This window comes from Microchirus variegatus (assembly GCF_963457635.1).
Source record: "Microchirus variegatus genome assembly, chromosome: 16".
NCBI lineage: Eukaryota > Metazoa > Chordata > Actinopteri > Pleuronectiformes > Soleidae > Microchirus > Microchirus variegatus.
In genome coordinates this window covers 24886146-24909725 of record NC_139817.1, presented here as the reverse complement: position 1 = coordinate 24909725, position 23580 = coordinate 24886146, and the positions used below count along the sequence as shown (strand labels likewise).

Here is a 23580-nt window from a genome sequence, read left to right as displayed (position 1 = left end):
ATGATGAATTTGCCTGGAAGGCTGTTTTAGACAAAGTTAGCTCATCCAATAAGCTCTTTTCTTTTCCTTATTTGTATTTTCTGTAGTGCCTTTTGTGACTGGTTGGCTTTAGCCATCTAGTATTTCTTCTTTTGTAAACCAGGAACACCTCCTGGCACTGACTTTTTCAAATCGCAGCATGTCTGCAAGGATGTAATGTGACCTGTCTAACCCAGATGAACTCATTTACATAACCAATCAATTCATTTAGATTTAGAATTGTACAATCATATTCACACACACACACACACACACACACACACACACACACACACACACACACACACACACACACACACACACACACACACACACACACACAGGCCTGTTATGTATTGAGTTTTCTAACCCACCACATTCAAATGTTCAGATTTGTATGTGAAACAAAACATGAGTCACAGCAACAACTTGTGTGGGAAGGCACTAGTGAGTTACAACACATACTCTGGTAAATAATCCTTGCAAGGAAGACTGTAACCTCTTTAATGAGGCCATATGATGCTTCACTGGCTTTTATTGTTCAGAAGACTTAATTAAGGATACAGAGACTATGTTGAGGAAGAGGGTTTTAACGGCTACGAGATGAAATCAACATGTGCAGGTTCACTCATCTGACGTGGTCGAGACATTATGCGCTGACTCACCATCTACTCTCAGTTTTATCCAAAGGTGTTAATTTCTTCTTCTGGTTTTGCTCACACTTCAGATTTTAACTTGATGAATTTGTTGTGTTTGGACGTCTCTATAATTTAACATTATAAAACAATGACGACCATAAAAAAGTACATACAATTAACAGCAGTCCATGTCATATCTTCTGTGTTGTGCCTATGTAGGACCGTGGAAGTGCCATGGGGAAGCTGGAACCCATCTCCCCTGTGAGCCCAGTCCACATGGACCCTGATTTGGATCTGGTTCCTGCTCGCTTCTCCAAGGAGGAGCTCATCCAGAACATGGATCGTGTTGACAGGGAGATTACGATGGTGGAGCAGCAGATCAGCAAGCTTCGCAAGAAACAGGTCTGCACACCTATGAATCACGTCGTCACCTCGATTGTGTCGTTTTTTTTCTACTTTGCTCTTTTTTTTTGCTGATGCATGCAGGCAATTTTGCCAAAGATGTCACTGGCGTTTTGATTTGTGCGGCCGCCATAATTTAATTTGCAGTCCCTGTTGACATTAGGAGAAAGGCAGAGACAGGTTTTTAGCTGGGATTTTTTTAGAGGGTGAGAGAAGGGTACCAAAATAACCAATTCGTACTGACTCAGTTTTCAACACCCTTTCATTTGGTATCCTCTTGTTAATCACATGCCAAGAAGAAACGGAACAGGATGCTGTATGCCCTTCATCGTTGCTCTTTGTTTACTGCAACACTTTCTTCTTTGTAGAATTTATTGGTGATCGACTCTGTATCGTGCTGGTGTGATGTTACGGCGCATATTACCTAAGTAGCTACGTGATTTGCGTATATCTGGCCCATGCGCTCTGCAGAAGAAGTGGAAATCTTAGACTTTTGTCTAACAATTGAAATAAAGATAGAATGAGTCATAGAACTGATAAGATATTATTGCCTCAACATTCTTTCATCCATGTAGGAATGTGGCACAGATGCAGTGTATGTGTTGTTACTAGCATAACATTTTTAATTGTTGTAAGACATGCAGCCATCAGTTGGAATTGGTGTTTTTTAGCACGTACAAGTTATTTTTCATAGTGTCACTTCGTCCACCAGCTGTCAAATGAGATTATGTGTCCATGTGGTGTCATTTGTGTGCATTGTGCATGTTTTTGAGCAGGCAGTAGTATCTTAAAACACTATCAGGTACCTGACTTTATTTATTCTTCTTGCTCGTAGATACGTGCAATTCTCTTCAGTTGTAGTTAAGCTTGTTTGAAATGTTCATGTGCACTTTTCCAGTGTGACTGTTGCCAGATTACAGTTGGCATTTGAGCAACACAATCTTAAACAGACTTTCCTTTTATAATGGCTGCAAATGAAGCTCGTGGCTGTTTCTCGCTCACTGTTCTGTGCACGCACTCCTCCAGTCAACTGCTTCTCCCTCATTCCTTCTCCTCTGCTTTTTATTTAGGAGAAAAGTAGGTTAAAAATATACAAGGCTATAAATACCAGCTTTCCTTGGGGAGTAGGAGGATTATGGTGAAGTTTTTTTTGACTGCTAAACCACTCATAGTCCTGCCTTACTGTCTTCTTTTTGGCTGCCTGTCATGTTTAGTGGAGAAACTGCATGGCTGAGCTCACCCTCTCTCTTTGACTCACCATAGGCCTAATAGCCATTTTACTCTTTATTACATTCAGATATCAAAACAATTGTGATCAAAAAGTAACATTTGTTTAATTAATTGAAGACCGATAGATTCATATCTCTCCACTGCAGCAGCTTGTACTTGTACTCAATTACTAGTCCTGAAAGTTCATATCTATTAATTGGATGAGCTCAAAATGTCTTATTGCACAAGCATAGATGCTATCTGAAAATAATAGTAAAGCATGAGCTGAAGTGATTTTAATAGGTTGCCAAGTTGATGTAAACTGATGAAATCTGCAGATGGCAACTAATTTTAACGACTCTTTATAATAATATAATTTAATCCAGGTATTTTAACAAATTGCATCAGGAAGCAAAATTAAATCAGATTAGTTCACTAGGGTTGAAACCTGAGTGATTTAGAGGCTAAGCACTGTTACTTATGTTCTGAGCATAAATCAGCTGAAACTATAGACCTGTCTTTATGCTCAGACTCTCCTAAAGCATGAAAACATCTGGACTAATTAAGTTGTTGCATGACTAAACTTATTTAAAGATTTGTGGCAGTTAGTGGACGGGTGGGGTTTGGGGCTTAGGTTACTGCCAGCCTGTGTCATATCAACCAAGCACAGGATGGCTGGTTTATTTTATTTTACTCTGTGGTGGGTTAGGAAAAGGGGGTGTGTCTCTATGAGAATGTCTGTGTTTCCCTCATCAGATGCTTATCCAGGCCTATCATGGCGTATGATGATCCATCTTGCTCTGCTCTCATGTGGAGCCTCTAGAGGCCTTCTTATCCCTTTTGAAGCCCCTGACTGGAGATGAGAAGGGGGAGTAGTGGGCTGACATAACTATAGATGAGCTATATGCTCACCATATAGCTCACCTACTGCACTGTTTATTCTGCACGACACACACCCTAGCATTTTTATACTAGTGAAGGATTTTAGGTCATGTATGCAGCTCACCCAGAGCGGTCTACCTCTTCTATACTCACCATTTTATTTCTACTTAAGTTGGCATGTAACCTATCCCAGGTCAGCCATGTTGTCCAGAACAGGTCAATGTACCATTCACTGTTCTCTGAATAAATGCTGGATGTGTAATGAGATGACCCATGCTGCTGGCATGCCACCAAGATGATTAAAGCCACAATTAATGGTTTTCTTCAGCCTCAATCTTTATTTACCTGACCTTTCATTGCTATAATTATCAATATCCACTCATCTGAAACATTTTTTATTGTTTTATTTATAGCCCTAACTCCCAGCAATAAACGTCGTTCAGTGCAGAGAAAACTTGTAAAGCACCTTGACTAGTAAATATAATTAAACTGTATAAATCATTTACATCTTAATTATTTTTGTCTGATTATGTTTGATGAATGATTGGCAGTGAAATTTAAGAACTCATTGGTCTCATTTCTGCTTTGTATGAATTCCAAGGGTTTACATTGTGTCAGATTCTCTAACAGGTATCTGATCCACACATCTCCATTTTCATTTAAAATTGTGTAAATTCTTCTCCTCTTCTCCTGATGTATAACAACGCTGCTGACTCTATTTTAATTTGAAAATTTCAGGCCTGTCTTTCACTATGACGCAGTTGCCATCTTTCAATTCCTGATTGGTTCCTGTCAGTCACAACATGACAATCAGCTCTGAACAAAAAGCACATTTACTTTTATTTTCACCATGTTGTAAGGCTTTAAATATAAATCCCTCTTACTTTTTACCGTTATTCTTTCTTGTTAGTTACACTCTCTGAAACTAAGCAAACAACTGCAGAGGGGAGAATCAGTTTGATGTTTACATCAGCATGTGCATGTCCAGTCGACTTACACGGCCAATAAATTGACTTTTTCCTCCGCACGTATACTGCGATTCTTCAACTTGCCTTTTTCAGTCAGACTATGGCCTTAGCTTGATTAAGCTGTGCATGTAAAAGTTCTGACTGTTTTTAATGAAAACATTGCTTGGATTTAGCCTCGGGGTCTGGCTCTCACCATGCTGCAATTAACAGGGATTGTGATATCAGTGGTGCTTGAATTATGTCAAGAGTTTCCCAGGCAACGGCAGAGAGGTTGAGTCACATTAGAGCGCTGCATTGCACAGAGGCTTCCAAACGCAAATGATCAATTTCTATCTGAAGGAAAGTTTGGCAGGATTTAAAAACATTTAGCCTGGCTGTTGTTTTCTTTGTAAGACTTAGTCATTCCTGTTTTCCAGAATCGGCCGAGTGTTCATTTCCCAGATTTCCATCTCTGTTTTTCTATGTGTGTCTCCCTCTCTCTGTTAATTTTCTCTCTCACATTGAATGTTCAGCCACACAGCAGGCACTGGCTTTGTTTACAGGCTGTTGTGGTAACTCTTTGATTAACTAGACCCAGGGGAGTTAATAGCTATTACAGCTAATAGGACAGTTAGTCCTATCTCTGCTGGAGAGCAGAAGGGAGGGACAGTTGCTTTAATGCACGCTCTTGAACCTCACAACAGGAACTGGTGAGCCACAGTTTTTCCTGGATCTTTTAAGCATTAACTGTCATCTATGTCTCTGTGTGTGTGTGTTACAGCAACAGCTGGAGGAGGAGGCTGCAAAGCCGCATGAACCAGAGCAGCCCATCTCTCCACCACCCAGCGAGGCCAAACACCGCAGCCTGGTGCAGATCATCTACGATGAGAATAGGGTCAGTAGACACATGACACACACAGTTAAGGCCACATTATACTTCTCCGACTGCGTAACCATGGAGACCCCTCGAGCCTTCATACTTCTGTGTCGTGGTGACGGATACGCGCTGCAATATGCCGCCCGATCACTAGGGGTCGCTGCGCAAGGTTGTTGTGCTTCAGGCTACAGTGAGCAATGGTGTCCGAGAGAAAAAGACTGTTGTTGTTGAAACAGTGGCCGTTTCTCACTTTTCTGTGTCACAGAACGCGGTTTAAAGATAATTTGAGGCGAGAAATTGTCCATTTAGAGTCTAAACATGTGGTTTGTGTATTAAGATATGACGTATTTATAGTTTGGCAGCGACGTTGTCGGCGGTGATCAGCTCCGCCTCTGTGGACGCTCGGTGTGCACTGTGAGCCGGCACAGAGCAGCTTCGCTCGGCCTGTCCTGAGGACCAATCGCAGCTCTTGCCGTCTCCGTTGTCCCTTGACGGAGTGATGGAGACTTAAAAAATATTTCGTGCAGTCGGAGACGACGCAGAGCCTGTCGCAGAGCCTCTGCGTCGTCTCCGACCTACGCAGAGCACTTTACGCAGGAGTATAAATTGGGCTTAAGTCCCACCACGCAAGCCAAAAAACTGTTAAATACCAGGCTTAAACGGGGTTTGTCATCAGTGGGAATGTGTTTATTACGGCTTTTCTGTGAAATCAAAATGAATGCACGGGTGACGCAGCACTAAAAGAAACCAACACACGGTAGAACAACCACTGGCAGTGGGAATGCTCACGTCATTCACCTCTATTAGTGGCTTCACCCAGGTTTACAAATCTGTTTGTGCCTGCTAATTCAAGTGTGAAAGAGGCTGAGCTGTGTGCACAGTAGTAGAGAACACTTGGTTCCACTTGGCTGATGCAAGAAAACTAATTAAACAAAGGTTCTGAATATTACCCCTGTTGACTTGCCAGTGTTGGAAATAACTGCACCTGCAAAGTAAACTCGATTACCCAACAGTTGCAGCATATGAACAAACCACAAAGTCCTGAGGTTTTACCGAGGAAAGCCCCTTGGTGTCTGCTTCTTTCACTGTATTTCATAGACAACGAAGGCAAATGTGTTTCCTCACATATGCAGGTTGCAGGTGTTGCCATGTCATCATTTGTTCAAGAAAAGATGAACAGGACAGCTGGGAGGTCTTTAAGAAGTGTTCAGTTATTTCATTATTACATGCCGTGGTGCTCTGTGAAGAAGATAATCATTGTTATGATGTGATCCTCAGTGCTCTCAGTCCCCCTAGTGGTGAAATGCCAGGCACTTTTTATTGTGCCAGGGAACTCCTCTTACGCTGCATCAAACCCCACTGTTCAACCTCTTTGAACGAAGTAGGAATGATTGGTTAGATTCACAGTTCAGAGGAAAAAAAACACCCTCACTCCTTTTTCTCTGATGCATTCAAGGCAAGTTAGAATTACAAAACAATGTACAGAAACAGTGCACGTGTACACTGCACTAACCTCTAGTGAACTGAATTGAACACCCATGGGTTAGCAAACATTCACTCTGCTTAAGTGTCCGTGAGCAAAAGGCCAAAGTCCTGACTTTTCTAGGAATGGTGTTGTTATTACACTGTGCTCTAACTTGCTCTATCCTGCACAGATGCCCTCAGATAACTTAAAAATGTCCTGAGTAGCCCTTTCGTCGGTAACACCACAGTACTGGGTGTGTCCTACAGGCTGTTCTCCTTTACTGCGTTTGATGCAGCTCGACCAAAACACTTGTGCACAACAGCAGGACTCTACAGATTGCTCAAGACTCATCTGAAAGGCTGGAAGTACAATATTATTGTACATGCTAAATTTTAAGTCTAATAACTTGATTTTGGAAGCTTGTTTGATTATAGTATTTATCAATCCGTCATTCATTTCCATCGCACAGGCTGTATTTATGGAAATTTGTTCTCCACAACAACAGTACAGTATCATCTGCCCATTGTATAATGGCTGTATAGATGAATACGTGCGAGTCATCCACTTGTATGTGGGCAGCTCAAAGTACAGGTGTGAAAGAATCCATGACGTCAAGATATGATCACTCATGGTCATATACCACAATATGTTATCCTTGCTCACTGAAAGAGCACAAAACATGAATTGCTTACTTTGTGCTGCATACTTCTACATCAGATATCTCAGACTATTTGCCTTGAACTTTTTCCATCTCCCTTTCTTTCTAGTCTTTTTTGCAAGATATTTGCAAGATATACTGTATAGTCACAGACATACAGAATTTCTCTAGCTGGAGCTTTTTGTCTGAGCTGATGTTACTGTGGTGTCATCTGTCCCTTCTGGGCTCAGTGTCAGCACCTCTGTCAGACAGGGTTACATCTGCATTTTTACTCACAGACATTGTCAAACGCAAAGTTCACTCTTTGTAGATTCAGGACAGAGCAGTCCTGCACTTCAGCATAGGACAATACAGCACCACTGAGACTGAATTATTATAATTCATATATATTAATATAATTCATATAATTAATATAATATAATTATTAAAAACTCTATAGCTCTTCTCGCTCTTTCTTTTTGTTTCTACGTCTCCCCTCTTTTCCAGAATTTTAGTGACGATGTTATTTTAGTTGCATAATATGTACCCACAGTAATATTTTCATCAATTTGTAACTAGGTTTTCTTCTGTTCACAATTTTAGCTTCAAGGGTTGTTGACGTAAGGCTGCATTTAATGCCACTGTTGGAGCAGCAGTCCTTTGTGCTACCACAGGGAGGGCTATAATTGAAGTAAAGGAGAAAACCTCTCTAGTTGGGTCTTGTGTGTGTATGGATTTAGAGGGCAGTTTTCTCAGCATAATTAAACAAAACCTTTTGAGAGAAGCCATAATTACATCTAATCAATTCCCTTCCATTTCCTTCCCTTCCCAACATTGGTAAATGTGTCGGTTCAAGTAATCATTGTGAAGCCATATAACACACATTTTAGGTCAGTGTCTTTCTTTTTTTTTCTTTTTCTCCCCAAAATTGCCAAACTAATCACGACCAGGAAATAAAGAGAAATCCTTGATCCTCCCTGCTCCCCAAGGATAAAAGGCTGCTTTTAATAATTGCTGCTCATTAACTGCTCTTGCGGTGAGCACGCTCTCTGAGGCAATACTCTGAAGCCTGTTACACCTACTCACTGGTGAGGAGGAATAAAAATCTGATTAATGCAAAACGTCGAGGGAAAATAATGGTTTCATATTACGCATATTTATTTGCATTTTAATAATATGTAGAGCAGTGTCCTGTGGTGACTTGTACACTAAAGCTAATCCTCCCAGACACCACCACCACCACCCATAGTGTAGTCAACCATGATTGAAGGATGGCATTGTATGTCCAATAAACATCAAACAACAAGGTGATGTAAGAAGTATAGACGTCCTCAATGGTTAACACAATACTAATGATATTTGTGCCTTGGTGTTGCACCTCCTTTTATCTCATTGAATTTTTAAATGGACAGATTTTCTCACCGGTGACTCCAATGGAAACACAAGTTAGTCACGTTGAGCCGTTTGTGTGTGCTCGTCTGGGGTTTTCCCTCCGAGTGCGAGTCTTTAATAAACGTGCCTCTGCTGTGAAGAAAGGGAAAAAGAAGCATCATGGCATGGTTGCTTGTGAAAAAGAGATGAATCACGTACACACTGGCAGCTTCTATCTCTGCTATCACCTGTGCAGTTCCTCCTCATTTACCCCTCACACTCTCCCTGTGCATGTGTCCGTCCTGACTCCTCACAGTCTAACCCTGTGGTCACCGAAGAAATTGAAGTGAGGTGGAATGTGACGGCATGCAGTGTGTGTGTCTGTTTGATTGATAAAGTGATGAAGATGTGCAAAGTGGAATGAAGGGAGAATATTGAGAGTTGCAGTCTGGGATACTATTCATCCTTGTTTCTGCTGGAGATGAATATGAATGTATGGCGGAGCAGAGCTGCAGATGGAAGTTTTTGGCTGCCCATCTTTATGATCCCTGCCAGGAAACCTTTGTTTTAAGAGGCTGATTGTTGTTGATAGTGAGCTGCAGGTGAGATATTTCTGACTTTCATCAGATTGCCCGCCTCTTTCTCCCCCACTCATTTTCTATTCCACTCCCACTTGCTTCCTTCGCTCTCTCTCTCTATCTCTCTCTCTCTCTACCCCTCTCTTCACAGGGGAGGTGAGTAATCTTCTTTTCTGGTAGACGAGAGAAGGAACTGTGGCCCAACTCCAGTTAAAGCTCTAATATTAGTCGGTGTATCCATCCGTCCATAGTACATCCATACATCCAGTGGTTGGTCCATCTGTCCAGCCAGCAGTGGTGTAGCCTCTGTGATCAAATGAGCGTGCTCAGTATGTTGCCATGGTGATAGCAGAGGTGCATGCAGCTGGCTAATGCACTACTTCTGTTCGTGTTCTCTTTTCAGAAAAAGGCAGAAGAAGCTCACAGGATACTGGAGGGACTCGGGCCCCGGGTCGAACTGGTGAGTGGAGATTTGATGTCACTCTATTAGTCTCTTGCATTATTAACTTTTGGTTAGATTGTGTTGATGGTCAGGTTTGAATCATACACTCTCTGCCAGTGATGTGAAAGAATTAAGTTAAACTATTTTATTTCTGTACTCAAAGTTAATTTCAGCAATATCAAAAGCTGAAGTTGACGAGTGAATAAACTAAAAACATGTCGGTGTGTACGGTGTTACACTTGTTTACTTGATTGCATTTTTAGAACATGGACTTTTGCTCTTGTAGCCATTAAATGTACCTTTGGTTGCAGCATTATTTTCTCTTCTTTGTTTTTCATGTATACTCTCTTATATTATGTACTTGTCTGTCTTTCAAGCTGTTCCAGCTGTCCACAGACACTTACAGGGGCAATTTAATTGCTTAATTCTGTTCAACAAAATTACCTTTAGAGTTGGTGCAAGATGCTGCACTGAACACATTCTGCTCGGTCCCTAAGGGCTTTTAAATTTGAGTGGGTTGTTTTGTTGAGTCAGAGGAAGTTATTTGGCTTCTGTCAGTCAGAGCTTTGACTCACTCTGGAATATTCAAGTCCTCTTGAAGAGGTGCTTGAATAAATGCTGTCATTTGGTCTCTGGTATAATTCCTGTTTGCACTTGTCAAGACAGTATCAATTTGTTGTTAGATGATTAACAGAGTCCTTCTTGTGTCCACTAGATGGCAACTTGATAAACAACAATTACCTACACGAAACTAATGTTGTATGATGTAAAGATGTGTCCAGCATATTAAGTCAAGTATATATTTACTGACCAAGGATCAAGAGCTTTCACAACTTTTACCAGATACACACAGCAAACATGTGACAAAATAGTGCAGTCAAATTATTCATTAAGTGTAAAGGAAAGTGCAGAATTGGATTTTTAGATGTTTTGCTCAATTAGAACGATACTTTCTTACACAAAACAGTCTGATTGTCTGTTTTGGGTGAAGTTAAACCCTGAGCGATACAAACATCAACAATGTTAGCAAACAAGCTAACGAAATTCGCCTCAAATGACTGCTGTCCGCTGCTACGAGCCATAAACGGCTAACGCGTATGAAAGCGTGAACTGGTCAATCTATGTGTACTTATCAGTTAGTGCAGGGACTGGTTAAACCAGCACAATCCTCCGTGTATCTTTAACAGTGAGCTTTTAGGACTGTAAAAGCTACACATTTTTCAGAAAAAAAAGTTCACACCGTCCACCCATGACTGAATTTTGATCTGCTTGTTTCTTGTCCTCTTCCAGCCTCTGTACAATCAACCCTCTGATACCAAGCAGTACCATGAGAACATCAAAATGTGAGTCTGTCATTGAATATATGTAAAAAATGTTATTTATGAAGAAGCATACACCACTTTCACGCTGTTGTCGGTTAAATTTAAAACCCTCGTATTAAAGCTAACATTTCAGAAAATGTTATAATGTTTGCAATGTTGAAGAATCTGGTTTTGATTGTATTTATAGGATATTCATTAACGTAAAGTTATTTAAGGCACCATTTTGTTAGCATCAGTTTGCCTATTGTTGGCTGTTGTAAAAACATGGTAGGTGAATGATTAATTGGTGAATAAATCATGTAAATGTTTGTGTTAGTGGACATCTGCAGTGAATGGATGATCTGGTCATTCCATTGTCCTTCAGCAGAGCTTATGTAAACCTGTTATTTTTAAGGAACTAAGGCACATGAAAGGTCTGTAGGTGGGTTATAATTGCTTGTCTCCTCCACTGGCACTGTGGTTTGGACACAGTGGCAAACCTCACTGACCTCTTAGCCACACACTGCTCTGTCTTCACTCCTTTTGATCCCTGCACCGTTTGATCAGTATTATTGCCTCAAAGCAATTACCTGAAAATTCTCCCCTCGCTCTCTCTCCTTGTGAGTGTGTGTGTGCGTGTTATTAAATACCACTATGTTGCTTTGTCCAGCACAATTGACTTCTTTGTTTTGCCAACCCATTTGATAACCTTGACACTCGTACCTGCTGGGATAGATGAGCACCAGTATTTCTGTGCAGTGCTGAGCGTCTGAGTTCTCATTCCAGCTCCTGGGCATCAGTGCATCGATGCAGACAAAACTACCATCGCAAAATCAAACTTTAAACTCTGTAAAGCCCAAGGTGGTTGTACCAATGGAGAACATGTGTTACAAGTGTGTGTATAATGAGTCTTTCAGCCATCATGCCTTTGAGGTATTATGCCAAATTACTGTGTTCCCTGATATCTCAGAAATGGCACAGGCTCAGGGCAGCACAAAGGAAACCTTTGGTTTTGCTTCAGGACTGCTAATCTTTCCCTTTGCCATCTGCTGTCCAGAGGACAATGCCATCTCTGTCTTTAAAGGGCTTAATCTATTAAATCTGCTTTTGCTATACCAAGTTAGTTCTCACCCATTATGTGCCACGATATTTGTAGATATCAATAGCACCTAGCTGGATTTAACTTTTTTTTTATCTTTCCTGCTGCAATAGCTCTGCTCAAAATGTTTCTGTTTGTATGTGTGGGTGTGTTTGTGTAGCTTTGGGGTTTAGGCTGTTTAGATTTAACATGGGTTTGTTATAGCAGATGTTTGGGTAGTGAAGAATAGATTGTCCTCTGTGTCTTATCATTCTGGGTCATAAATGTTTTCATCCTATCGTCCAATCTTCCCCGAATGTGCACACCATGACTAGCCCACTTCCTTGTCCTCTGTCCTTGCTGGTCACCTTAGGGACCCTGCCGCTCAGCTGAAGTGACTAATGTAAAATAAGATTACATTAATCAGCAGGGAACGTGACCTTACAACTGACAGATTAAGTGTCAGGAATAAAACTCTGTCTTGCAGCAAAGAGAGACACAAACGGAGTGGCTGCCTAAGGAGATTACTGGCCCTGACCTTTATTTGAAGCACTGTGGCTGGTTGTTCCCAGCCCAGACAAGTTTTATAAGTTTGGCTCCCCTCGTTGTCCTTTCCACCCAGAAGCAAGTTAGAGTTTATCGAGCCATGGCATACAAGGACAGGCATTGTCTTTGTACTTGTGTGTTTGTTTGTATATTGGATAAAGAAGTGAGGCAGAAAAAGTGAAGCAGGAGGAACAATTTACCCAAGGATCTGGTGGAAGCCATCTACTTGGATTTGTGACGTGCAAAAATGCCAAACAATGTTTGAATTGAGTGTTTTTTTTTTTAAACATTGTCACTTTCTTTCTATTTTGTCACCCCTTAGAAACCAAGCGATGAGAAAGAAGCTCATCTTATACTTCAAGAGGAGAAATCATGCTCGCAAGCAGTGGGTAAGTACAAATCTCAAACATTTTTGACTATGTACTGGAACTCGACCGATGACTGGGCTTAGTTAGTTAGTTGCCAGTTTGAAATTGAGCTCTGGGGCTCGTCTGTTGTCAGGAGAAGTCAAAATGAGTGATATGAGATAACAATATGAGAGAATATTAGTTTGATCAATGAGCTTTACTGTTCAGAGTTAGTAACTACTCTCTCCTGTCAGTGATTGTGTGACACTGAGTAAGAAGGGCGACTGAGTGAATGATCTGAATGAGATGGAGCTTCGATGCAACAGCCAGGCAAACGGACATTTGCATCTGTCCACTAACGGGCAATATGGTGGAGAAAATGTCTTTTCTATGTTTGCTTCCAAGTTTGACCTCACAGCTCTTAGTTTAATATTTATTATTGAAGGTTTATGAAAGAGCAGCACTTGCATCAAAAGCATGTGAGTCATAAATGAGTGTCCAGTCTGGACTTGTGTCCAAGTGGGGGAGTTAGCTCTTGGTGGGCAGAGAGTAGGGAGACATCACCTTGTGGTTTATGGGTCTATTGAGGGTCTGCAGCCGGGTTAATGGTCTGCTTTACAGCATGTTTGTGAGGAAGCTGGGAAAACAGTTGGCTGTCGTCGGCTCAAGGCCAGACTCCCCATTGAATACCAAAATATGACTTTGCTCCCTCTGGACATGCACAGGTACAGACACGGACTGAGATCCAGGGAAGTATTTGTTATCCAATCGACTTATTGTATGCAAGCAGTGCCTGTTTTTTTGAAACCTGTTAAAAGTATAGTGTGTGGGATTTAGGACCTGTCAGCAGAAATATAATATCATGCTCATTGTGCTTTTATTAAAGTATATAAAGGTAGTTAACAAAGATAAGCTTTATATCAAAAGTAGATCATCTTCCCACAACAAATCATCCCGCAACAAACAAACCATGCAACCACTGCAGGTCCTTCTATAAAGAAGCCACTACATAATGGTCAGGAGATCTCTCATCTCCCATTTCCCATTTGTTGTGCAATACTGTTTCACCACCCCAGGTGTCGGGTGTGGGCTTGTGTGGACCACTTCCACAGCCCTATTTGGAAAGCGATTAATTAAAACATAAAATAAAATATACATAATTTGTCTGGTTATAAAGGATAAGAAAACAAGCAAAGTGTAGTATGTATGTAGATTATATTATTACTTCTGTTTTTTTTCCATAAAGATTGAAATTGAAAAACAAAAATCTTTGGGAAAAAAAACATTCCAATTACACTGTAACATGTTTAGACCCCCTCAAATGTTGTTTTTGAAGCTTTCAGGGGGTCTCAAATGTTAACCAGGGGGGTCTAGCCCCCCCAGACCCCCCTGTATTTTGCACAGTGGTCAGGAGTTTCCCTGTTCATGTGTGTGAATTTGTGTGCACACACACTGTTTGTGCTTCTAATGAAATTTAAATAATCTACCTACACCTTATTCTTTTTTATAATCATTTACATTTTTACACAAGGATAAATGCATATGGGAAATTACAAACGGGCAACCGTTAAAGTTTGGGTGATCCTAAATTTTGTGCTGGTGCACCTAAATGAAAGAGTTGGGCAAACGAGTGCAACCAATGCAAAACTTTGCCATTCACAACAACATCACAAATTGCCTATATCATTGATGATTAGATTGAAAGCCTCCTTGTTTCTGAAATGTTCTAGGAACAGAAGTTTTGCCAGCGCTATGACCAGCTGATGGAAGCCTGGGAGAAGAAGGTTGAGCGCATTGAAAACAACCCGCGACGCAGAGCTAAAGAGAGCAAGGTGCGGGAATATTACGAGAAACAGTTCCCAGAGATCCGCAAGCAAAGAGAGATGCAGGAGCGCATGCAGAGGTGAGATCACATGTTTTAATGTTATTTATTCCTGTTCTGATTGTTTAACATAGGTAAATACACATCTGACATTTGTAGCAGATTCAAGCAGGTTTTGTTGCCTCTTTACAGTGATTACTGTAAAGGATGATTGTGGATTAATTTTACTGTGTAATATAAATGGCTCAGTTGCAATAATGAGCGAGCGAGTGAGTGAGTGACAGCTGCTCTGTGTCTCCTTCTGAAGTCGCGTTGGGCAGCGAGGGGGAGGGCTGAGTTCGTCTGCCGCTCGCAGTGAACATGAAGTTTCAGAGATCATTGATGGAATCTCAGAGCACGAGGTAAGCTGTTATGTTATCGTGATATTGGTTTTTCACACCGACTTATCACAAACTTGATATCTTGAGCTTTAAGTGATTGTGAAAAGCAGACATCTGGATGCATTAAGTGGTACAAACATTAGGTCGACACTGCTTCTGCTAGAATAAGAATGCTGTCAAAAATGATTATTTTGTAAACTGCCATGTTTAGGCCTGGTCAGCACCATGTAGATTTTTTTTAAATAATAAATTATCTGCTTTATCATCCATTTTACTATAATTTGGAACCACTAGTTACAAAATGAACATTGAACATGCATTTAAAAAAGACCTTAAAAATGGTCACTGAAATCAAGTGAGCCTTGGTGTCATTTTCTCTCTGACTGCATACACACTTTTTTGTGTCTCTCTTGGACATTAAAGTGATACAAAGTTCCATGTAGGGATGCACCGATGCGCGATGCAAATACTATGAGAATATATTCGAATATCTGTGTTTTTTAGAGGGAATATTCGAATATAATTTTTGAGCAATTAAAATTTTTTTTTAAATCGGAATCGGCCCCAAAAATGGCAATCGGTGCATCCCTAGTTCCATGCACTTCCGCATTGTTTACTGAGCTAGGAAACCACATCAGTGTGTTATAAATATAAATAAAAAAATCACAATGTCAGTTATTTGTCCTTGGCACACATGAGTAAATATTGTCACATATTGCAGCCTTTCTAGTGGCTCATATTTATCCCACTGTGGTTTATCTCTAAGATGCCAGCTCACACTCAGAGGACTTATTCTCAGCTGGTGGGCCACTGGAATATTTGTGGTAGCTAAGTTCACAGTGCTAGCCAAAGCTAAGTGCCAGTCCTTAAAAGCCACCACAGCCCAGCAGTAAGCACAGCTGCTTTCAATTCACAAATGTTCCCAAACCTTTGACAGCATCTGACACTTTTTACTGACTGTCTCCTTTTTACACTCATCACTTGTGTCTTATATAGTCTTATTACCACACATTGTCAGCTGCCTGTACAACAGTAATCAATCGTCAGGTGTCAGTCCTCGCTAATATTTGTTTAGCCCTGTGAAATGATTTATAGAACTCATTGTCTCAATTTATACTCCTCAAATTCTTACTGTTTATGCTGACAAAGGTTGCCATAGTTACAGTCAAAGAGATGAATGGAAAGAAAATAGACTGTATGTGTTAATGTCGGCACAGGCAACTATTTGCCCGTTGGCTTGTGTGATTCTAATTGGCCAATGATGTCCGTGTTAATGATAATGGAGGACAATGCATCCTTTTGAAAATACAGTTTACTTACTTAATCAAATTATATTTCTGTTCTTCCAGTTTTCTGCCAGTTGTTTTAACCCAAATTTTAAGTACACTTTTTCCCCCCTTTGTCCTAGCCCTGCTGTAAACAGATGTTCAGTTACCTGTTCCCTCCCAGTCTCAAAAATGTCATTAAGATTCTTTATCCAGTTTATTGTTATTATATATTTCCCTGATTGCGTCTTTCCATTTATTCATCTGTGATATCACTGGAACAACAATTTTTTAGTGCTTGGTTTAATCACTGTTATTTCTTCATTTTATCTGCTTTAGGTTTAATGGGTTGTTTTGATGAGAAGCATGCCTCAGTCTATTGAACTGAGCGCTTCCACACTTCAAAAACAGAGTGTAGCACTACATCAGCTTTCATAGTAAACATCACTTGAATAGGTTCCCTCTTGAGACCAGCCCACTCACTGCAGGATGTTGATTTCTATGTGTGTGGCATTTATGTACCTCAGAACACAGAGAAGCAAATGCGGCAGCTGGCAGTCATCCCTCCTATGCTGTTTGATGCTGAGCAGCAGCGCATCAAGTTCATCAACATGAATGGACTAATGGACGACCCCATGAAGGTGTACAAGGACCGGCAGGTTATGAACATGTGGAGCGAGCAGGAGAAGGACACTTTCAGAGAGAAGTAAGCACAAAACGAGTGTTAAGTGAATTCAATTTGCAAGAATCTCCTCACAGGTTTATTAGTTGATTTGTGGAGCTGCATAGAAAAAGCCTTTGGTTGCCCATTTATATCAGTCTCTATACATTCGTTTACATTAGATGCACTTATGTCTTATTTATTTTAGTCCACATGAGATTCTATTTAAACAACCACATGAAATACACCTTGTGATGTATGCGTGACCAATAAAGGTTCAGTTGGTAAGGAAGTGAAAGTTTCATGAGAAGCTTTCAAGGTCCCACATTGGAACAAAAGCAGAATGTTTATGGATGATTAAAATGTCATAAAATTATTTTAATTTAGTTTTATACATAGTCGAGGTCTAAAATTCTCTCCAAAATGTCTGAAATGTAGGAGAGGAGTCAATTAATATGAGTAGGATTGGACCATGCTCCTTTGTTTAGCTTCATCAACAAAGATATGAAACAAATGCTGATGTTACCATCTGTCATTCTTCAACAGGTTCATCCAGCATCCCAAAAACTTTGGCCTCATCGCATCTTTTTTGGAGAGAAAGGTATCAATACATTTTTCTCGTCTGTTCTGTTTTACAGTTTTCTCAATAAATGGTTGTTGGAAAATCAATCATTTTTTTCGTATTTCAGACTGTGGCTGAGTGTGTGCTGTTTTATTACCTCACCAAAAAGAATGAACACTATAAGAACATAGTGCGGAGGAACTACAGACGCCGTGGAAGAAGCCAGGTAATCTCAGCCTATAATCTCAATGATCTTCATTTCATCAAGGCTCAAATACACACATGTACGTATGTGATGCACCACGTAGTACACAGGCAGACGCATCGATAAGTGCTACAGTTAGCAATTAAGAAGCCAGCAGCAATGACAGCAACTAGTAATGTCTGTTAAAGACAGGATTTGGAATGTCTACTTGTCATTACTGTAACTCCTAGACTGTTTGTGATACTTAGAAAATACAGAAACCATGGACCGGCGATCTGTCCAATCACAGACGAGATTCACCAGCGGATCACACGTTTGTGACGTCAGTTTCTCAGTACCCTATTTCTAAACGGTTGAATAACTGATATCGAAAGTGAACATTATCTTGGAAGAAGTAGCAGAAAAGGGCAGCAGCACTCACTCAACTGAAATATTTGTTTGTCAATACTACAGCCTTAACATCAATAACGTCAATATAAACCCAGGCAGCCTGATTATCTTGTTGGTCATAAGAGGGTTAAAGGACAAATGATCAATATATTCACCTTAAAATAAACGGACACAGACATAACTTAGCCCAGCACCTCAAGGAAGAACTGATTAAGATCAATATATTGAGCAATGAATTGGATGTAAATAACCGTAGTACAAGCCATGAAATAGTGCCACAGATTACTCAACCCGACAAAGGCAGAACTGTTTCCATACTCGGGTATTTTCCTTCAACATCTGTGGTTTCTGTTGCCCATGAGCTCCCAGTTATTGCTCGGTCTCAGTTCAGGTGCCACCTGTTAAACTTCATGGTGGCAGGCTCTAATGAAACGGCAGACTAATTTACTGGCGACCTTTTCCTGTTGGTGAGAGGACGGTGTCTCCTCATCTTTCCTGAAGAAACCTTTGCTCATTACCCAGCAGCAGCAGCTAGCTGTGATAGCTCACAGTCACAGAGGGAGGCAGCAACACAGGAGGAACAGGACATGCAGTGCTTAGCGTCAGAACCACACCAAATGCTAATAGAGATTATGTAATAATAATGAAAAACGGTGTAGATGAGTAATGGGTTTTAATGCAAATGTTAATGCGTTTTCAGCCTTGTGGAGTCTAGTGGTAATGGAGTGGATTTTTAAACTCCACTTTCTGTAAGTGTGTTCCTGCATCAACTGGTTTATGGTCTGTATCTTTAGTGTGGATAGAGATTATTGTGTCGATGATGCGTCTGAGGAAAGGAAAATAGCAGTTTTTTTATCATTGAATGCTGAATTGTTTGTCAGTGCTGATCTCTGTTTAAGATTTTTGCTTACGTCTGTATTCATCTGAACTCTCACCTTAAAAGCCCAGACAGGCAGGAAGCTGGTGAGGAAGTGGTTCTGGGTCCGTAGAGAACAAAGGTTATACAGCAGAAATGTGCTGCTGTAATTTTGGAAGTTTCATATCCTGTTTTGTTTTGCCTGTGCTGAAAATGAGCAGCTTCTTTTGGTTAAAGGTATATTTTAAATAAGAGAAAACAAGTCTTTGGACGTGGCAAAGAGAGGGAATATTTACATAATACTATTGTTGTGTTGTTGCATAAGAAATGCCTCCATGTCATTTATGCCAGCCCACTGTTTGCAAACATATGGAAATAACATCTGGGGAATTATAAGGACATTGCAGAGTCATCCACTAAAGTGACAGAAAACAGATTTCACTACTTGACATCATGTACTTTTGTGATGATTGCATTTGTTTTTAAGTATCCAGGTCACACAGGAGGTTGTGGTGTATGTTTGTGTTTCCAGTTGCATGGGATGATGTTCATAACAGGAGTGCCTTGTTTGTGTGCTGTCTCTCACTGCAGCATGGCCAGCAGCAGCAGCAGCAACAGCAACAATTGAACCGCAGCAGCCAGGAAGAGAAGGAGAAGGAGGAGAAAGAGAAGGAGGGAGAGAAGGATGAAGAGAAAAATGAAGCCGAGGACAAGGAAGATGGAATGAAGTGAGTTGTGTTTGTCTTTTGCGTCACACATTTTTAAATTCAAAACTATGTGGAAAAACAAATCGACTGACTGACTTGAAATGTGTAGCCAATTGAGAAACTCTTGTAAAACTGAAGTGATCTTCTATTGCATTTCCCCAGCATATCATTTTTAATATTGTTCCAAGTCAGACTCCAGTAAATAGATTAGGAGTAAGTTTTGGCTAGAGGCAGCAGATCTGGAAATCCAATCATCCTGTAACCCTTGAGCTCTTATTCTATCACCTCCAGAAAATCTTTCCACCTACAATAAAGTCAAGAGTCCATTCGTTCTCCCCATTAAAACAGCTGTTTTCCTGTTTATCCTTCTCCCTTTCCCAATAGGATGCCAAGTGTCTCTTTCTCAAAGTCTGTGCTTGTTTTTTTTTTTTCTGCCTGGGGGGTTTTCAATGGGGAAAATAAGCAGGACGATAAGCTGAGTGAGTGTGGACAAGCGAGTTGGTCCAGCGTTGGTGGAGGGGGTGTTTTAAGGCACAGTGCCAGCAAATGATGCGAAACAACAGATGTCATGTCACTTCTTTCTGTTGCCGGAAAATGTATTTATAATCTCTGTGTTCATCCTCTTTTTAATGATATCAGCTGTAGTTGTACACTGCTTCAGTTTCAATGAATGGGACTAGACTATAGTATACATTTGTGCTCAGGGTATGTAAACTTATGGGCGCGACTGTATATTTATATCAATGAGGAGTTGTGCCAAGGTAGATGATGAATATGAAGAAGCATTGTCCTCCATTTCCCTGCTCCGAGGTGACGCCAGGGGGACTCAGTGACTCCCAGCACACCTTGCTACCTGCCTGTTACCCGTGGCACAGCTGGCTTTGCTATATTTAGGGTGCCACTCGCTCCTATCTGCAAGATTTATGTAGCTGGCGGAAGGTGAATGTAGGAGCAGTGGGTTCAAGCTCAGTGGCAGTCTCCTGGCGTGGCTTTGTGCTGACACTCGATATATTATGTTGAGAGAAAAAAAGAAAGCAAAAGCGGTGTCTGCGTACATGTGGCCAGGTGTAACTCACTAAAGCCAATGCGGTAGAGTCCCAACAACGTTAGGGACATGATAGTGATAGATTTGTGCACATCTCAGATCAGATTGTGTTGGTATGTTTGTATCACTTTGCGACACTTAGTGATACTTTGAGTCACTTTTTGGCAAATACTAGTACAGCTGTAATTGTATGCAGCCTATGTATGTACCAGAATATTTTGCATGCATATGAGCGAGCTGTAGCGGTACCTGTGTCCTGTTGGTACTGTAACTTTTATTTTTTGCACTAAGAACCAACCGTAGCAGTTGTACCTGAATATTATTGGCAGTGTTACTTATATTTCTGCAAAAATAGCCTGTTGTGGCCATTGCACCTTATGTTGTTTATATTGTTCAATTGTGACTGTTATACCGAAATATTGGTGGTACTGTAACTGTAACCTTTTTGCACTATACTCACATTGTATTGTACCTGAATGTTGGTTTTGTTACTTACCCGTTTTGCACAAGACTAGCAGCCATTTCAATAAATAAGTGGCTAAATAATTTATAACATTTTATATCTATTTGTATCCGTTTACTGTACATGCAACACAAAATAGTAGTAAAGGGGTTGACCGGCCCACTGGCTGGACAGCCTTCTGAAAAACTGGCCCTCAAATTTTAGTTCAATAGCCCTGGTGTATGGTTTTGAACAGGACCAATGTAGCCTGCAAGAGTTATCACTATAGACACATTTCAAGCAGCTACTGATGAGTATATTTGCAGCTTACAGTAGAATTCTAGCTCTTTTTATATATTAAAAACCAATCATGAACAAAAAAGTACTCACCACAGCATCATAAGAGCTCCCTACATCGTTGACCCATGGTCACTCACACTGTCACGCTATCAGTCACAGCCAACCTAATTTTAACTGCAGCCATGCTTGTAGCAGTGAGTGTCCCTGTCGCTCAGGTTTGCTCTTTGGAAAACACTAATATTTGAGTACAAAGGTTAAACGACGACCTAAAATATGTCACCTAACATGAGCAGACATTTGTAATGTTCTTGTAGATACTGTATCATGGCTAGATACTGCAGCCATGTTCAAAGCTCTCTGCTCTCAGAGGCTTTTTTGTATTCTGTGTGATCTTCATCTGTGAAACGCATGCTGAGCTGGATTAAGACCAACTGGTTGTTTGTATTATAATAGCTCTTTTTTGTCTGAAAGATTTTTATCAGTGTCCAACAATGCTGCCCCACATTTCAGGGACTGTGTTGAGGTTTTGGCTCCTATATCAGTGATCCACCTCACACACTTTCACACACCCTGTGTGGTGAATCTCTGTGCTGACTGTTGACATTTCCCAAATGCAGGGATGACACCTCTGGAGAAGATGCAGAGGACAAAGAGCCCACTGTGGCTTTCAAGGGTCGACGCACAGCCAACAGCCAGGGACGCAGGAAGGGCCGCATCACCCGCTCTATGACTAGTGAAGTGGAGGAGACCACCACACCACCCCTCAACAATGAGCTTGGTCAGTTTCAGCTTCCTCCGTTGTCCTGTGTTATTTTAACATCAGAATACATGCAGCACTTTGCATATTTTACTATTGTCAGTCAACACTGATTGTGGTTTTGTTATGACCTCGTCTCACACACGCCACAAGAGTGCACTATTGTTCTTTTTGCCTTTTTCTTCATTCGCTTATTCACTCATAAATAGCAGTCTAAGTAATGAAAACAGTGGGAAATATTCTCTGTGTATATAGTTAAATCACTTTTTTAAGTATGCAGTACAAATACATGTGTCAACATTGTTGCCCCACTTAGTTTTTCTTTTCCTTGCAGGTATGTGTTAGTGAGTGCCAGCAAGTCAGCAGACTAACTCCTGCTGTGGGCTATAACGTTTTTTTTTTATTATTATTATTAATCAGCAGTTATGTGTTTGTGTGTATATGCTGCAGTTGCTCCTGCAGCACAAGGTTTGGTCACAGGGAATCCCCAGGTGACTCGGGCTGTAGGGGCTAGCACTGTTTGTTCCTCTGCTGGCAGCGCTGTCAGCTGGCCCGCTGTGCCCTTCACAGGTCCATATAGAGGACATATTAGCACGGGCTATTCTGCTATGTAGGGCCAGGGTTGGCCTGGTTTACAGTGTGCAGGGAGAGAAGCCAGTTGTTATGTCTATAATCATTAACTGACTTCTCTACTTGGATTTCCTGCTTCCTCCACCTAAAACAAACAGTCCCTACTGACCTGTGCTGCAGTACCCCACTGGCAAGCAGTACAAATTACCCTGCCCCCTACTCTTGTTCTTTTTTTTCTTCTCCAATTTCTCCCTTCCTCTTGTCAGTCACTCCCTAACTGACACCGTCAGCTGCACCCCCCCCCCCCCCCCCCGCCCCCCTCTGCCCGCCTTCTCTAACTTGGTTATTCTCTCTTTTTTAACAGCCAATCTGGAGATGAATGAGAGCTCTCGCTGGACTGAAGAAGAAATGGAAACTGCCAAAAAAGGTAATAGCAAATGAGCCTTCATGATGCATGTAATTTTTAACTTCATTGCTATTACTCTGCATTGTAGTAAAGATACCAAAGGAAAGAGTATAAGTGGCAGATAAATAGCGTTTTTTCCGCGAGCATGGACAAGTGATGCGGCTGTGACTTCCTGTTAGTGAGGCAGCAACTGCCACGTGCTGTTAGGTTGCGTCTATGCGTGTATGTGTCAGACTGCCTGCACTGGGTCTGTTGCTCTTTGGAACCATTTCCCTGTCTCTCTGGGTCAAGGCAGCTTGTCTTTTTATCAAACAGGCTGTAAAGTCTGCCTCTTATCAGCCAGCCCCTGTGAATACAGCAGTCATTAACTCGGCTTGTTTATTGTCTCTGACTGAAGATTACCCAGAAGCCTATTCTTAGGGGTCACTGACATTTTGCCCGTGTTCCTTGCACCAGTTCTCTGCGTCAAAGTGT

At 41.1% G+C, this 23580-nt stretch overlaps 1 protein-coding gene across 5 annotated transcripts in view; it reads left to right on the top strand.

The window, feature by feature from the left end:
- The window catches only part of ncor2 (nuclear receptor corepressor 2), a gene marked incomplete at its 5' end in the record, with an annotated part of 59808 nt that overhangs the window by 9950 nt on the left and 26278 nt on the right, over positions 1-23580 (top strand). For all 5 annotated transcript variants that reach the window (XM_083902649.1, XM_083902648.1, XM_083902647.1 and 2 more), the window contains 13 exons: positions 876-1058; positions 4878-4991; positions 9428-9484; positions 10757-10809; positions 12714-12780; positions 14469-14641; positions 14868-14961; positions 16733-16911; positions 17413-17467; positions 17556-17654; positions 19471-19607; positions 21991-22151; positions 23065-23127. In XM_083902649.1, coding sequence (XP_083758775.1) covers positions 876-1058; positions 4878-4991; positions 9428-9484; positions 10757-10809; positions 12714-12780; positions 14469-14641; positions 14868-14961; positions 16733-16911; positions 17413-17467; positions 17556-17654; positions 19471-19607; positions 21991-22151; positions 23065-23127 — 1435 coding nt within the window. The remainder of the gene's footprint in view (positions 1-875; positions 1059-4877; positions 4992-9427; positions 9485-10756; positions 10810-12713; positions 12781-14468; positions 14642-14867; positions 14962-16732; positions 16912-17412; positions 17468-17555; positions 17655-19470; positions 19608-21990; positions 22152-23064; positions 23128-23580) is intronic.